Source organism: Bombus pascuorum, chromosome 8, assembly GCF_905332965.1.
Source record: "Bombus pascuorum chromosome 8, iyBomPasc1.1, whole genome shotgun sequence".
Lineage (NCBI taxonomy): Eukaryota > Metazoa > Arthropoda > Insecta > Hymenoptera > Apidae > Bombus > Bombus pascuorum.
The window spans coordinates 15,511,800-15,528,091 of NC_083495.1; the positions used below are offsets into that span (position 1 = coordinate 15,511,800).

Consider the following 16,292-nt stretch of genomic DNA (forward strand, 5'->3'; position numbering starts at 1 on the left):
ATCTTATTCATGGATGTAAAAATTATATAAGAATGATAAGCTTCCATAAGAAATAGATATTCTATTCATTTGTAAATAATTGAATAACCGAGAGTTAACGATGTGACATTAATTATTTACTATTTACCTATAGTCAATTATACATACATATATTTTGCTTTCAATTTTTGTAATATATATTTATATTATTTATATGATATATTTTTTAAACATACATATATACATATAGTATATTATTTATCCATATATCACATATCAATATACAATAATTGTTTTTTTCCAAAAAATTTGTAGATAATATTATCTAAGTGTTATTAATTGTAATTTAATACAGTTGCATCTTATATTATATATAATATTTAATAGGTAGTAATATACAATCGTTTTAAAGTTGTATGTGAGTTTACTTCATCGTATTTGTTATTAAATTGTATTTAGTACTCGCTAATATCAACATACATATTTGTTATAAAAAGTATTTGGTTTTATAGAATAGACACTATGTTTTATACATATATGTAATGTATATTAGCATACAAATGATTTATATGGACCCGTGGAAATGACGGATAACTGAAACGAAATTATAAAAAAAACTACTTAGTATTAATAATTGTTTTCCTACTCCATTCCTTACCTATGTAAGAACTTAATTTTACTATTTATTAATACTTCATTTAATAAATTAATTGTTACTTATGTACTTGTTGCAACATATTTAAGAATATTATAAATACAAAACAATTTTTTCTAGAAATTGTTGAATCGCTGCTGTAACAAAAATATAAAAATTTTAGCCTTGTTTCGTCCAAGCAAATAATTATACTAATGATTGTTTTAAATAAATAAGAAATTATATTATTTAATAATTTTTGTTTCTTTACTTTACGTATGTTTCAACAAAATCTAATTAATATTGCATAATATTTGTTTTTGATTGCATTACATAGAAAATTGAATTATACTGTAACTCTATAATTTATAAATGAATTTTATATAAATTTAAAATATACGTATCAAAAACAAAATCTTCAAACAATAAAAGTCACTCTCATTAAAAACATAGTTTATGCTTTCCAACATGGACGCACCCATAGTTATATTATTTCAAAAGCATGGCTGTATATTCTAACCTTATTCTTTAAGTGTATATAAACATCAGTTTCGACGCAAAGTAAAGAAAGACAATGGGACACAGTAAAATATTTGTCAAGAATCGTGCATTAGGATATGTCAGTAATCATATTCCTCTTGTAACAAGATATATTACAAGGCGAAAAGAAAATCTTATAATAACATGTGTCGGTGATACGTTTCTTACGTACAGTTGTACACATTTCACGCTTCTTAACGTATCAAAAACGCATCCAGGTGAAATTACATGTCTCGCGGCAGACTCTTATCACACTTTTACAGCATGTGGAAAAGAAATATACGCTTGGCGGAGAGGAGCAGAGCTAAGACATACTTATAAAGGACATGACTACACAGTGCATATTCTATTACCTTTTGGTTTTCATTTAATATCTATCGATGAGAACAACAATGTTAAACTGTGGAATATTAGAACAGAAGAGCTAATATCAGAACTTGATTTCAGTGTTGAACATTTCAAAATTACAACGATAATACATCCTAACACCTATTTAAACAAAATATTACTTGGAAGTGAACAAGGCCAACTGCAGTTATGGAATTTGAGAGTTCTAAAATTAATTTATACGTTTAAAGGCTGGAACACACCAGTAACTGCACTTGAACAGGCACCTGCAATAGACGTTGCAGCGATAGGTTTAAGAGATGGAAGAATTATGTTACATAATTTGAAGCTTGATGAAACACTTTTTGAATTAGTACAAGACTGGGGTTGTGTAATATCCATTAGTTTCCGAACAGATGAGCATCCAATAATGGCCACAGGAAGTTTAGATGGTCATATTGTATTTTGGAACTTAGAACAGCGTAAAGTAGAAAGCCAACTCCTTAAAGCTCATTTTAGGGGTGTAACAGGATTAAAATATTTACCCAATGAACCGTTGTTAGTATCTTCTTCTTCCGACAATTCTCTAAAGTTATGGATATTTGACTTAGCTGATGGAGCTGGAAGACTTTTAAAAATTAGAGAAGGTCATTCAGAACCTCCTAATATTGTTCGTTTTTATGGAGGTGAAGGTGACAATATATTAACAGCTGGAAGTGATTCTTCTTTGAGGATGTTTTCTACAATTACAGAAGTGTTGAATCAAAGCTTTGGAAGAGCATCATTCAACAGAAAAGCTGCAAAGAAAAGAGGAAGACTTGCTGAAGATCCTTTATTAATGCCACCAATTACTAATTTTGCTATAGAGTTAACAAGAGAAAAAGAATGGGATAACATTGCAGCAACACATTCTGGTTTGGCCACAGTCACTACATGGTCTTCTAATAAGAAAAAAATGGGAGAACATAAATTAATCCTAGAAAAGTTTAAAAGTAATCGTAACATTATTGCAACTTGTGTATGTGTAACAAAATGTGGAGATTTTGTTGTTATTGGATATAATAGTGGTCATGTAGAAAGATTTAATATACAATCAGGAATTCACAGAGCTAGCTATGGTACTAATAAAGGAGCACATCAAGGTCCTGTGAAAGGTGTAATAGTAGATCCTTTAAATCAAACTGTAATCACTGCTGGAAGGGATGCATTTATAAAGTTTTGGAGATTTAAACCAAAAGCAGGTAAAAGAAATAACTATATTTCATAATACACATGTGAAAATATAATTAATTGCATATTATAATTTTAAGGAGATACTGAACCAGTAACAAAAATAATATTGGATGAACCAGTTGAATGGTTACGACATCATAATGATAGTTCCCTTATAGCCATAGCATTGGAAGATTTTACTATTATATTAATAGACCTTGACACTAAAAGAATTGTCCGATGTTTTGAAGGACATCAAGCGCGATTAACAGACGCATGTTTTAACCCTGACTCTAGATGGCTAATAACAGCATCTATGGATTGTACAATTCGAACATGGGATATTCCTTCCTCTAATTTAATAGACATTTTTCAGGTATATATAATATATGTTAGTAAAACTTAATTATTGATCTAATTTAAAAATATTAACTGAATGTAACGTTTTAGGTACCAGAAGCATGCACGTCATTAACTTTTTCACCTACTGGTGAATATCTTGCTACAGCACATGTATGTAACTTAGGTATATATTTATGGTCGAACCGTACCTTGTATTCCTACATTTCTTTGAAAGCAATAAACAAAGACGATCCGATTCCAACAATTGGTCTACCTGGTTCAGTGATAGAAGTTAGTGATATTAATGAAGATGAACTTACTGAACCAGAATTGGATTATGTTTCTCCAGCACAACTTCAGGAGGATCTTATTACAATGTCCGGTTTAGCTCACTCGAGATGGCAGAATCTATTAAATATCGATATCATAAGAAAAAAGAACAAACCGAATGAACCGCCAAAGGTACCGGAAAGTGCACCTTTCTTTCTGCCAACGATTCCTTCCCTTGAATTGAAATTTGACCTTTCGGGTGTTAAAAACACCGAAGTCAATAAGAAACTGATTATTCATCCTGAGTTAGAAAATCTCACTTTGTTTGCCAAATCCTTACTGTCTATGAAAGATTCACAATTTGAAGAAGTTATTGAAAAATTGAAAAATATGAGTCCTAGTTCTATCGATTTCGAAATTCAATCACTTTCAGCGGATGAAAGAACATCAAATACTTTATTACTTCACTTTATGAAAATGATATATCATATGATGGAAAAGAAAATGGATTTTGAATTAGCACAAGCTTATCTTGCCGTATTTTTGAAATGCCACGGAACAACAATAACAGAAGACGAAACGTTAAGAAATTATTTAGATACATTACAAGAAATACAATCGAAGTCTTGGTTTGTATTAAGAGATAAATTGTTTCATAATCTAAGTGTTGTACAAGCTTTGAAGAAGATGTAATTATTTTATTGTAATAAAAATGACATATTTTTTATGTAATTTTTAAATGTTAAATTTAAATGTTTTTACCATTTACCATCACAAAACATTTTTTTAAAGTACATTGATCGAGTAATTATAAATGTTTCAAAAATAATTTATTGCGACATTTTACAAATTATTTTAGCGCATTTAGAATCTTAAACTTATAATTAGTTTTCTATACAGTAAACCACAGTTAAGTAAAGCTAAATAGAAAAGATAGAAAAGATTACTCACAAGTATAATTTGTTTGTGTATATAAATATAACAATTACAAAAATAATCTTACAGTCATTGACATATTTTAATACCAGAAAATATTTTATGTAGATACATGTAAAAGTTATTTATATATATATGTATATATATATATATACACATATATATATATATATACATGCATCAAAGTTTGCTATGAATGACGATAATTTATTCCCTATAAGCAAGAAAACTATGTAATTGTTCCACTGTTGTTGTTTCTAATCCTAAATCTCCTATATAAATTTCAAAACATGTAACTATTCTATAAAGACTTCGTTTTGCTGCAGCACGCAAAGAATGAAAGATTTGTTTAATAAATTCATCATCTCCATGTTGTTTCTTTGCCATAATATTTGATTTTTGTAATTTATCAAGAGCTTGCTTCAATGCAAGTAAAGTATTGATTATAAGTGGTAGATCTTTTTGAGCAATTCCATAAGAATCTTCATTTAATGATAATACAGCTAAAGATGAAATTGCATCTGCAGCCCAGATTATCGTCTGTCCATTAAATAAAATATGACATACTTTACCACCCTCTATTTCACTAAAAACATATGAAATAAGTGGTTTAGAAAGTAAGTATGCGAGAAAGTTGTTCCATTTTGTTTTTATGAATTTTTGAATAAACGGTTCATTGTCAACATCTTTTTTTATATTACTTTCTTCTGTACAGGTTTGTACTTCTTCTTTTATTAAACTGCGCATACGATACATATATTGTTTCTGAAATGCACTAACATCTGTCATTGTTGAACTTGGAGCACCAGGAGATAGTTTTGGTTCCTGAGGTTTAATGCATGCTGTGCTAAGATCATCGGAAAATTTTTTGATGAGATCAGTACATTTTTCTATAACACAGTTCCAGTTGTAAGGATGACCCCCAGGTTGACTGAGTGTGAATAATACACCTCTTCTTGCTTTATCCTTTTGTGCTATTGTAATTAAATCTAAATAGCCTAAATGTTGCATTATTGGCACTTTGTCTGTAGATAATGCATCAGGAAGTGTCACTCCAGATTCAACAGTATTAAATACATCACTTTGTTTGAATTCAAAAGGAACCCATTCTGTCAAATATATTTCAAATAGTAAATACATACTGTTAATTGTTAATACAAATATCAGTTGGTATAACCATAATTGAACAATCAATGACAGATTCAGCAAGCTAGGAATGCTACTCAATGGTTCACTTTCTACTTGTAAGGATGACAAAAATAATATTGTAGAACAACAATAAGGACCCAAGAAATAATAACCAATTAAATAATATAGAGTTGGCCATATGCATTCAACCATTAATGATGGAAGCAGGGTGCAGATTCCTGTTTTAAATCGTAAAAGCTTTGATGAAGATATGATAGGAAATTTTAAATATTTCATATGAAAAATACTAATCTTCAAGAAAAAATATAATCCACTCCATAATCCACTTAAGAATAAAAAGTAATGTTCTTCCATTAAACACATTCCATAAATTATGTTACATTCTGTCATTAAAAAACCATATTTGCCTCCTTTGATTGATAAATGCAACCAAACAAGGAGACCACCAGTGATAATGTGCAGGATACCCATCAAAATATTTTGGTATGTGAATATCCCAAAAAATTTAATAAATCTACTTTTTGAGTAGGGTGGAATGTTAGAGTAACTCTTGCTACAAATAACTCCTTGAAAAAATGTAACGGTAGCAAGAACACAGAAATAACTCCACATTCGAAAAGAGGTTATCGCTGTCCATGTGCTTTGAATCCATGACATATAATCTGTATTTAAATTTGTAATTAAAAGTAAGCAAGTCACAAGTAAAAATTGTACAGTTATACTGGAGATTATAGCTAAGAACATTCTCTGCATTAGCAATTCTTTGCATCCTTTTTTATTCATCTGTATCATTTTATTTACTTGTAACGGTTAACCTCCACTTTTTTGATAACACCGCACAAATTGAGCAGCTCAAAATTCTTGCCAACAAACTTAACGTAACAGTTTAACTTTTATATTTTTAATAATAACAACATTTACGTGAATATTTTACACGTTCTCAACTATTTAACTTTTCAAATACATATTTTTATCAAGGAATAAAAATGATATACATAAATTACTCGTTTCAAAAAGCCGGTATGATTATGAATTTTCCATTGAATTTAAGCGCGCAATCATGGTTGTCCTCATGAAAAGAATATAAAGGATGGTATTTATCACTATGATTAAATTTGAATTATTTTCTTGAACAAAACATATTATTACCGAATCATTATCAACAGGATATTTAACATTAAAAGTTTTATGTATTGGCCTTACTAAAAGAAATATTTGAAATTGATTTATATCTATAAAGTTTCCTTATTTTCCAAATCAATTTTTGATAAATTTATTAATATTTTTAAATAATATTTTTTGTATTGTTTTAAAAATAAAGATTGTTATTTATAATAATTATTATACTATATTTTACATACTAAATATATATATATTTTAAAAAGAAACTACTAAAGATACAATCGACTTTCAATAAAATTCTAAACAAATCTTCATCAAATAATAAATTGTTGAAGTTATAATATATTATTTCAAACGCTTGATGAGTTTAAGAAAGCAGACTTTTTAATTTATGTAAATACTATATGAATATAAAAGCACGCCATAATGAACAATGTAATTTCTTTCATGTATTTGTAATAATTAGTAATTTATAATATAATGTAAATTATGTAATATGCTTCAAATAAAAGTGCTATAAAAGTTGTAAATAAATATTATGATATTAATACATTAGAAAGCAAGAATTGAAGCATGTACTTTGTACTTGTAATAATGTAATTTATAATGTAACTATGTATATAATATAGTTTCACTACCGATTAATCAATTCCACGTTGCATTTGTATATGTTACTATTTACAATTAATAAATAAGAGAAGAAATATATTACTTAAAAATGTTTAACACAATTCTTTAATAGAGTACTCACATTATAAAGTTATTCAAATATCAGAATATTTAACAAAGATCCATAAATGAATGGTGTGCGATCACTTAGTACTTTTAGTTTCCTTTCTATTTTGTACTCTATGATTTTAGTAAGAAAATGTAAGTCAAGTGCTTGATAAGTTTTCGAACCCGCAGAGGAACTATTCATTATCCAGCGAAGGTTGCCTTACTAGTAACATCTTTAATTAACCCGCATGTCATTTTCAATGGGCCTATTCATATAGTATAAACAAAATGGATTAGAATCTCATAAGAGTTAATTTCTATTATTTTATGGATATTACAAGAGTCTGCCGTCATGTGGAAGTGCCATAAATGTGGGAAACCAGTATATTTCGGTTAGTTTCAATCTTCGCATATATTAAAAAGGCGTACTAATTTTGACAAGTACCGTTTCCTGTCATTATAATGAGTTCATTAATTTTTTGTCTGTATAAATGTCATGTTACTTGTATATATTTTATTAAAAAAATAATTTATTATTATTTTTCTGCATTTTAACCAAGCTCTTTGTTATTATTAAAAAATTATTTTTTAAATTAAAAGATTAATTGTTTATTGTCGTGAGAGAGATATGACGATTTTAATATTTTAAATATTAAAAAAAAATACTGCAGGTGAAAATAAAAATTTATTTCTGTATTTTATATACTAATTTAAACAAATATTTTAATGTGCCAATTTATAAGTTAATAATTTATTATTTATAAAAACAAAATGCATGTATTAAATAAAACTTAAGAAAATATATTTATTAAAGAATTAGTGAAATCTCAATTGATTATAAAATTATACGTATAATACTGTAAAGTTTTACAAGTAAAGTAAGTATTTTGTACAAATAGATCATAATTATATTTGATTATTTTCTACAAAATATTTTGAAAAACTGTGACTTTAGCTGAACGCAAGCAATCATTGGGATATGACTGGCATCCAGAATGTTTAAGATGCGAAGAATGTGGGAAACGCTTAAACCCAGGCCAGCATGCAGAGGTGCCACATTGTATATTTTATAAAATTGTTAATCAAATATTGTAATATTATTAGTCATATTTAAATATTTAGTCTATCTAATTTTGTGTCACCACTTTAAATATTTCATTTTTAATGTATTACTGTTAACTTTTACTTAATAATCGTACAACATTTTCTTACATTTTCTTTTTAAAAACTGTTATGTAGCATAAAGGTGTACCATATTGTCACGTACCATGTTACGGAGCACTTTTTGGGCCACAATTATTTGGTCATGGAACAAGAGTTGAATCACATACAAGTTTTGGGAAAAAAGAAGCACGGCCATCATTACCCAGGTATATAGTTCAAAACAATGTGTTTTATTTAATACTATACTATTAAACATATTATTACATTAGTCTTATATTGTTATAATTTTTCATACTTAGATCACACTTGGAATCAAAGTTGAAGGTTTTCAACCAGTATTATGAAGGCAAAAGTGGTGGAATAAGAAGCCGTGAGGTATTTATCTTATATTTATGCTAAGAAAATATAGATCAACTATATAATTAATATTATTTTTTAATAGGTTAATGGAAGATTGATACTGGAAGGTGCACTTCGTATTTATTGGGGTGTCAGAGGAGTGATTCATTTAAAAGAAGATGATGATCAACGCACAGTAGTTACAGCTCGTAATAGAAATTCATGTAGACGTAGTGTTTCTGATGTATGTATATATTTTTATATGAAATGGGATGCTTAAGATATTTTATACGTTCGTATATCTTGTAAATTCTGCCAATAGAGTATAGAAGATGAAGAAAAAGAGGAAGATTGTGTAAAAGAAACTTGTGAACAAGACGCAGAAACTGAAACAAAGTCTGTACCAACCTCACCTGATCATCTTAAGAGCCTCACTTTACCAATGAAACTAGACGTTAAGAACATGGAGTGGGATGAAATAGATGAGCTTCTTCAGGTAATATATAGATTATTAAAATTTCTGATTATTAAATATTTTTCATTTTATTTATTTTTATCTGATTTTTAATTATCCAGGTTGAACGTAAAATCGAAGATGGAAAGAAATTATACCAAACGATGCCCGAAAATCTACCTTCGATTAGTTCGCAAACCACTTCCGACCCACTGCCTCTTTCTTCTCAATCCAGTTTTGATAGATCTGATTCTCGCGAAAATTCTGAAGCTGATAGTCCGAATCATCAAAGCAACCGTGGTAACGATAGTAGTGTAACTAGTACACCAACGCACAGTATAGGTAGTTCTTCTAGTACCGATACCCCTATTTACCATGGCACACCAAATCGAAATGGAACGCTTCGAAGGGTAGAATACTTCGATAACTTGGAGAAAAATATGTCCGGTAATAGATCTATTAGCACTGATGACAGTTGGATAGAAAAAGGCTTAAATCGGTCGATGTCCGGACCTGATTGCCTCCAAAGACATCGAACTGATAGCGATACAGATTCTGTAAATTCTCTACAATTTAGAGAAGATGATAACATGACAATGTCGACCGACAGTGGACTAGAGGTATTTAACAATTATAGTCTTGAATTTATTATTCTCCCTGTATATGCATATCTATAATACGTTCTAGCTGGATGGCGTAGTTTTACGACGAAAACAAGGGTCCACCGCGATTAGACGTCGCCCGGGTGGTCGACGACAATCACGTAGTCGACTGCGGCGCCGTTGTTCAATTAACGGACATTTTTATAATCGTGAAACCAGTTTTTTTACACCTCCGCATGGATCTCAAATGTCCGTTTGGATTACAAGTTTAGTAAATACTCAGGAAGTTATCAACCTTATGCTAGACAAATATAAAGTTGATGCTAAACCAGATAATTTTGCGTTGTTCGTCGTCCGCGATAATGGCGGTGAGTTAAATTATTTTAGGAAACACATATCTACTCTCAATAATTATTTGAGAAAGATAATTTTTTTTTTTTATAGAGCAAAGAAGATTAAGAGACGACGAATATCCGCTGGAGGTTCGCGTAGTATTAGGTCCGCACGAAAATGTCGCGCGACTTTTTTTAGTAGACAAATTGTCGACTCCGGAAATTAGCTCCGACGTTGCGCAATTTCTTAATCTCTCTTTGGTAGAGTGTCACGGTATATTGCAGCGTTATTATTACGAAGAGGAGCGTCAGATTCTTCTTTTAAAAGAAAAGTAAGTCTTTTTAAATATGTACATAATTCTTAATTTTGATTATTTTATTTGAATACTTTAGATATGTTTTATTCATCTACAGAGTTATTTTTAAAAAAATACTGTCCTCTTATATTTCTGTATTAATATCCATCTTGAAATCTTTCAAAATAAATGAATCTATTATTTAAATTAGGAAACAGAGAGTTAATTAAAGTGAAATATATTGAAATTATATTTTCTTTTTTGTTTGAATTTTCAGATATAAGGAGATGCGACGAAGAATACGGCAAAGAATGGAAGAGCTAAAGGTTCGACTATAGTTAGTACGTATTCATAATAAACATTTAAATATCCATATTATTTTTCTATTAATTTTCACTCGAAGATACATATACATATATATAATTCCTTCTTTTTTTTATGTAAATTATTTGTCGTAAAATGTGTTATCGTAATTGTCCTCAAACATTCAAACGTATTAGAACCACTTACTGTCGTCATTTCTTTTAGCTCTCTATATTTATTTATAATTTCAAAAAATTACTTCTGGGAAAGTTTCGATTTTCTGCTTTGAACATTTTTAAGCGCGAGAAAGAGTAAAAGTTTCGGAGAAGGAAGTAGAGATGGATCGATCAAAGTATTTTGTTGAAATATACAATAAAAATTAACTTATATAATGATAAAGAAGTTAAGCTTTTAATCCTTGATTTAATATTATATTTGTTTTTTAATTAATTAAAGAAGTAATTTATAGAAGATCAAACTTTTATATGAATTTGTTTTTTGAAACTGTTGTCAATAAATATCGTGAGTTATAAAATAGCACCACGACCATAGAAGCAAATCTTGCACAATTTATTGCGGAATGACTCACTATCGGAAAAGTGATTTACATTTGAATGTGTCGAGCGATAACGTACTAACATTTTCTAGATTAACGTCTTATGGTTACATTATTCAATTGTACTCATTACTTCTGCATATTTGTTGCATTTATCTGTAGTCATTAATGCGCAGCTACTATTGAGACATTCAGTGCAATTTAACTAGAAATTCATGTATCAAATTAAGTGATATATACATGTATTGTTTAAGTCTCGACTGTGCATCAAACGATAATTACACAGTCACGCGAACCATTCTTTAACACGATATCTTTTAAATTGTTCGCTATAAGCTAATTGTTGTATGTATAGCGTTTCATTTGATTTTTTAACATTAAAAATGAACACTGTCATAATTTATTAAGGGAGATCAAGTATTGTATCTGTGTAATAGATAGACACCGATGTCATGTCAATGATTGATACAAGAGATGAACATTTTATGAAAGAAAAAGAGAAAAGATATTGTTCGCAGTTTAGATTGTACGATTGTTAGAATCTCATGCAAGGCTGTCCAACTTCTTACCTCGTGAAGTTTTTCTAAATTTTCTGTTCACGTAGGTGCCAAAAGAAAAACAGAAATAACGAAGATAAAAAGAAAGAGGAAAATGAAAGAAATTATTATATATTAAACAATAAATGGAAATAGAATTTTAACGAAGGAATTGTTGAATGTAAAATGGAAATGTTAGAGAAAGCAGAATGTTTTAAAAGCTATATGTAGATGTATATATCGTCTAGATGAAAATTACTATAAACGATTGTACCTTGAACTGCAGTTTTAGTTGGACAGCTCCGAAAGCCATAGATAATTGTTATTAACCAATAGCAATTTTCGACACGTATCACTGCCGTAATTGCTAGATCATGAATAAATATTTTATCTGTAGAATATAGTATGAAATATCGAAGAAAGGATTGCATTGAAGGTAACTTGGCTTTTAGAATTTGTTCAAGACGTATTTGAATCGATACAATCAAATTATGAATGGCTTCATTTGAATGGTATTTCAGGGAACCAAGTTCTTATGGTTAGTAATTTCGTAACATTATCGTCGATGATGACTATAGTTGAAATTTAAGAATTTTAATTCGACAGATTTTGAAAAATCCTTTCTGCATAGTAGAAAAAAATCGTAGTGTGATTACATTTTAGATTTAAATTAAATCGATAGTTACATTTACTTTCGCGAGATCGTTAGTTTTAGCTTTGAGGAATAATTAGATTTCCTAGTTTGTTAAAGCATTTTCGATATAACAGTGTAATATGTGAAATGTGCTTTAGTCGAAATAAAAGAAAAAAACTGTTTGTTTTTATAATATAAAAATTATGATATCTTTATCATGGATCTTTTTTACATTAAAAAATATTTCGTCAAGATAGAGGGAACTTCAAATTCTATTGTGATGGGTATCATGAGGTTCCAAATTTTATTATACAGTTCAAAAAGTTTCGAAACAAATATTTTACATGTCTCTTATCCACATTGAAAATCCCAATTTAGGTGCAAAAATCGTTTCTTAGAATTGATTACTAATTCGATTGCCTTTATATTGGGAAAAGATAAAAAATAGACTTTGATCTACGTATTAGGAAGGTAGATATTAGAAATGCATATCACATACTACACCTACTGACGTTAGGATTTTATATTAAATTTTAAATTTACATAAATTGATTGAATGGATCCATATTTAAATAATTCTTCTCATTGAAAGCATCAAGTAAAACACTTTACAAGAGATAACACTTAAAATAGTTTAACTTTGTTAAATAATTTTGGTGCGGAAGGATCTTCCAAAATTTTTGTTATATAAAAATTTCCGCGAATTTCTAAAAATCGTGCACATTGCAGTAAAACCATGACATTTAGTTAGCATTTTTCAGCATTCCGATTTCTACGCAAGAAAATATCATACTGACCGTATTTTTTGAAGAATTTTTAGAGATCCCTTTCCAACGGATGCTTCGAAACGGGTGAAATATATAGTTGCTAAATGAAAATAAAAAAAGTTATTAGTTCCTAACAATAGAAGAAATTCTCATAGAAATTATACGTTATTAACAATTTTAACGAAACATTGAATTAAACAAAGAGCACGTACGAAGTAACTTTTAAATAAATTAAAAGATAACGACAACAGAATGCCCTTTGTAACAGAGAGAAATAACGAAAAAGTTTCATTTAGCAATTATTTTGTGTGACGTTTACTTTGAAGCATTCTGTATATCTATGTATTTCTAGCAGTTGTTATGTATTTGAAAGATTTCTAACTTCTGTGTGTAGACGCGGTCCAGAGAACTGGAGGTACTTGCGCACAGTTACGATTGTACAATCACATGCTTAATATTGCACAGTATAACTGGTTTCCAGTGAAAAAGAAGTGTACAGCGAAGAATATACATACAATGGTATAAATAAATGTTCGCCGTTGTTTATGACAATAGCTATCGATCATATAATCATAATTTTAAGCTAGTCACATTTCATAAATAGTCATACATATTATACATAATGTATGTTACGAATGCGTTCGCGATTCGAGTGTTTGACAGATAAATATCACTATCGTGAACGAGAATTCTTGAAATTATCCAATTTGTTAACGATGTCTGTTTCATTATAGGAAAAAAAAAAGAAAGGATAAAATATTGGGTGAACTGTATTAATTTGTCAGTTAATTAAAGAAAATTTAATTATTTCTATAAACTGAAGTGTAATTTATATTTATAGTTTTATCGTCGTAGTTAATTTTTTGATATAATATTTAGGTGGAAATATTTGTTTATGCAAGTTTTAATATTTTAAACGATGATTAAAAATATCATCATTTTCGTGTTTTATAGAAAATCGATTCTTTCCTTCTAATGGAGAATTACTCGCATAAATATTACTTTAATTACTTCATAAGCTCTTCTTATTCCAGTAGATTATCCAACGCAAACAAACTTTGGTTCGGTCCAATAGCAGTGGAAACAATCTAGCATTATCAAATTATGCAGTTTACCTTGTCTTTCATTTCCGTCCATTGGTTGTTTGCCGATCAAACATTGCACAGGGTGATTCTACTGTAACTACTGTCACCTTGGTGTTTTTAAAACTATGCAAGTCCATGAAACGTTTGTTCATTAATACCAAAAATGTCACTATGTAGGATATTCACGACAAGGAGAAGATGAAAAGTACAAGTAGAAAGAAAAAAATTGAAACATCATCAACTTTTATATTTCATTAAACATCCGATCTATATCTTGTTAAACATTGAATATTATCTTTTTTAAAAATGAGACAAAGTTACGATTCCTTTACCTGCTATTTCTTTTCCCAAGGAAAGCAGATAGGAACAGGTAAAGAAGCGAATTCTCTGGTAGAATACGTAGTGTCTGACCATAAGAACGCTGAAACTACTTGCTCCGTGGCCAGACTAATATCTTAAGTGCTAGATACATACTTGTATTCGTTTAGGAGGTGTTTCAATATTATTTCATGGATAGAAACATATCATCGCATTAAAAAAGCAGAATAAAATGTAAAAATACTGATACTCGTATCGTGATAATAGTTTTATCCATAGGAAAATAGTGCAATTCTTACTAATCCTCTACAAATCCTCTTATGTGTGGAAGTTACGTAAAATTCTAGTTACAGTGAGTTAACTAAGCTTTCCTTTATCTTGCATAGTTTCAGAAACATTAAAAATTGGTAATTTGAAGATAATAGTAATTAACGATTAACTGTATATAGAACAAACAAAAACATAGCCATTTGCGTAAAACAAAATGCTTTTACATTAATAATCTCCTAACGTTGAAAATTAATGTAAATGGATTTTTTACATGACCAAACATGATTCGTACAGTTTCCGAATTCATCTCTCTATAACCTCTCTGTCTAAAACACGTTGTTCCGTGAACATTTGACATGACACTCGAATTGCATCGCGGTATCGGTTTTTGTCAAATCTTCAAATAGATTTTAGCCAGAATAAAGAGAAAGTAAGCAAAAAAATACAAAATATAAAAAAAAGGCGTGAAAAAAAAAAGAAAACGAAAACCAACATGGACTGGACCATACGAGACTGTTCGCAACGAGGCAGTACATGCTTTGATTTTTATTGTTTTACAATGAAAAGTGGAAAAGAAGAAAAACGTATTCGAAGTGCAGCAATAGCGTAACAGTAACGAATCTCGAATTTTTTCTCTGAGAACTATAACGATGGATTTTAATCGATCGTAAGGCAGCTTCTGCTAGGTATTACATTAAAATGAAGTCGTAACAGAGATATTATGTAAGAGCGCGTCATGATCGGTATCGCACCTGTCTCTTGGTTTTCCATTCTCGAATGATATTTAATAGATGTTACGCGAAATTCTATACGCGAACGCGTGAGATGCGTTTTCGACGGATGTAAAATGAGAAAGAAACCGATGAGATAGAAAAGTGGGAACAAGGGAAAGAATAAAGAGTGCGTGTACAATAAAAGCGATGGCGTTTGTTCAGAGATTAAATAGATTTAAAATACTCCGTACCATGACACATTGAAGTGAATATTGGCAAGAATAGCGATAAACGCTATTTGTTGCTTAACGTATCGAGAAAGAGCACAGTCCAAAATGCGAAGTATATTAAATGTGAAATTGTAAAATATACAGAATGTATCTGAAATTTGTATGAAATCGTTGAGAAAGTAATAAAGTGATTGCTTCTTTTGCATTGATTTTTCTTATTCTGTATGGCTATTTCTTTTCTACGAACGTGTTTGTATGATTCTATTGTTAGGTAAAAATTGGTGCAATTCTTTGTTGAATTCCTCTGTGACAGGACATTTCTGAAAGAAGCTAAAAATGTTTTAGCGTTTTATAAAACTGAGATTGACATATTTGTTTCTTTTTATATATTTTATATTTTTAAATTTCACGCGGTATCTTTTTCAAATATAGTTCTGGTCTTGGATAGGTTTTCAAGTATTTCCT

General features: G+C 29.3%; 3 protein-coding genes across 3 annotated transcripts; 2 read left to right on the forward strand and 1 right to left on the reverse strand.

Annotated features, from left to right (window-relative positions):
* The first annotated feature begins 966 nt into the window (after positions 1–966).
* On the forward strand, positions 967–4,030 carry LOC132909875 (WD repeat-containing protein 36). The gene is made up of 3 exons (XM_060965041.1): positions 967–2,721; positions 2,791–3,068; positions 3,143–4,030. The coding sequence occupies exons 1-3, from the start codon at positions 1,188–1,190 to the stop codon at positions 3,995–3,997; spliced, it is 2,667 nt and encodes an 888-aa protein (XP_060821024.1). The 5' UTR covers positions 967–1,187; the 3' UTR covers positions 3,998–4,030.
* An 82-nt stretch (positions 4,031–4,112) lies between these two features.
* On the reverse strand, positions 4,113–6,426 carry LOC132909891 (nucleoporin NDC1). The gene has a single exon (XM_060965102.1). It carries the CDS (start codon positions 6,179–6,181, stop codon positions 4,448–4,450), a length of 1,734 nt encoding a protein of 577 aa, XP_060821085.1. The 5' UTR covers positions 6,182–6,426; the 3' UTR covers positions 4,113–4,447.
* Positions 6,427–7,417: 991 nt separating this feature from the next.
* LOC132909892 (uncharacterized) lies at positions 7,418–15,372 on the forward strand. The gene is made up of 10 exons (XM_060965103.1): positions 7,418–7,620; positions 8,184–8,278; positions 8,468–8,598; positions 8,692–8,767; positions 8,835–8,975; positions 9,054–9,227; positions 9,308–9,805; positions 9,873–10,155; positions 10,232–10,451; positions 10,693–15,372. The coding sequence occupies exons 1-10, from the start codon at positions 7,581–7,583 to the stop codon at positions 10,751–10,753; spliced, it is 1,719 nt and encodes a 572-aa protein (XP_060821086.1). The 5' UTR covers positions 7,418–7,580; the 3' UTR covers positions 10,754–15,372.
* Positions 15,373–16,292: the final 920 nt, after the last annotated feature.

Bases quoted from the DNA above. Each gene is read 5' to 3' on its own strand.
- LOC132909875 (XM_060965041.1), top strand. From the start codon at position 1,188: ATGGGACACAGTAAAATATTTGTCAAGAATCGTGCATTAGGATATGTC. The intron at 2,722-2,790 runs GTAAAAGAAATA...TATAATTTTAAG, and splicing joins GAGATTTAAACCAAAAGCAG to GAGATACTGAACCAGTAACA. The intron at 3,069-3,142 runs GTATATATAATA...GTAACGTTTTAG, and splicing joins ATTTAATAGACATTTTTCAG to GTACCAGAAGCATGCACGTC.
- LOC132909891 (XM_060965102.1), bottom strand. From the start codon at position 6,181: ATGATACAGATGAATAAAAAAGGATGCAAAGAATTGCTAATGCAGAGA.
- LOC132909892 (XM_060965103.1), top strand. From the start codon at position 7,581: ATGTGGAAGTGCCATAAATGTGGGAAACCAGTATATTTCG. The intron at 7,621-8,183 runs GTTAGTTTCAAT...CTGTGACTTTAG, and splicing joins TGGGAAACCAGTATATTTCG to CTGAACGCAAGCAATCATTG. The intron at 10,156-10,231 runs GTGAGTTAAATT...TTTTTTTTATAG, and splicing joins CGTCGTCCGCGATAATGGCG to AGCAAAGAAGATTAAGAGAC.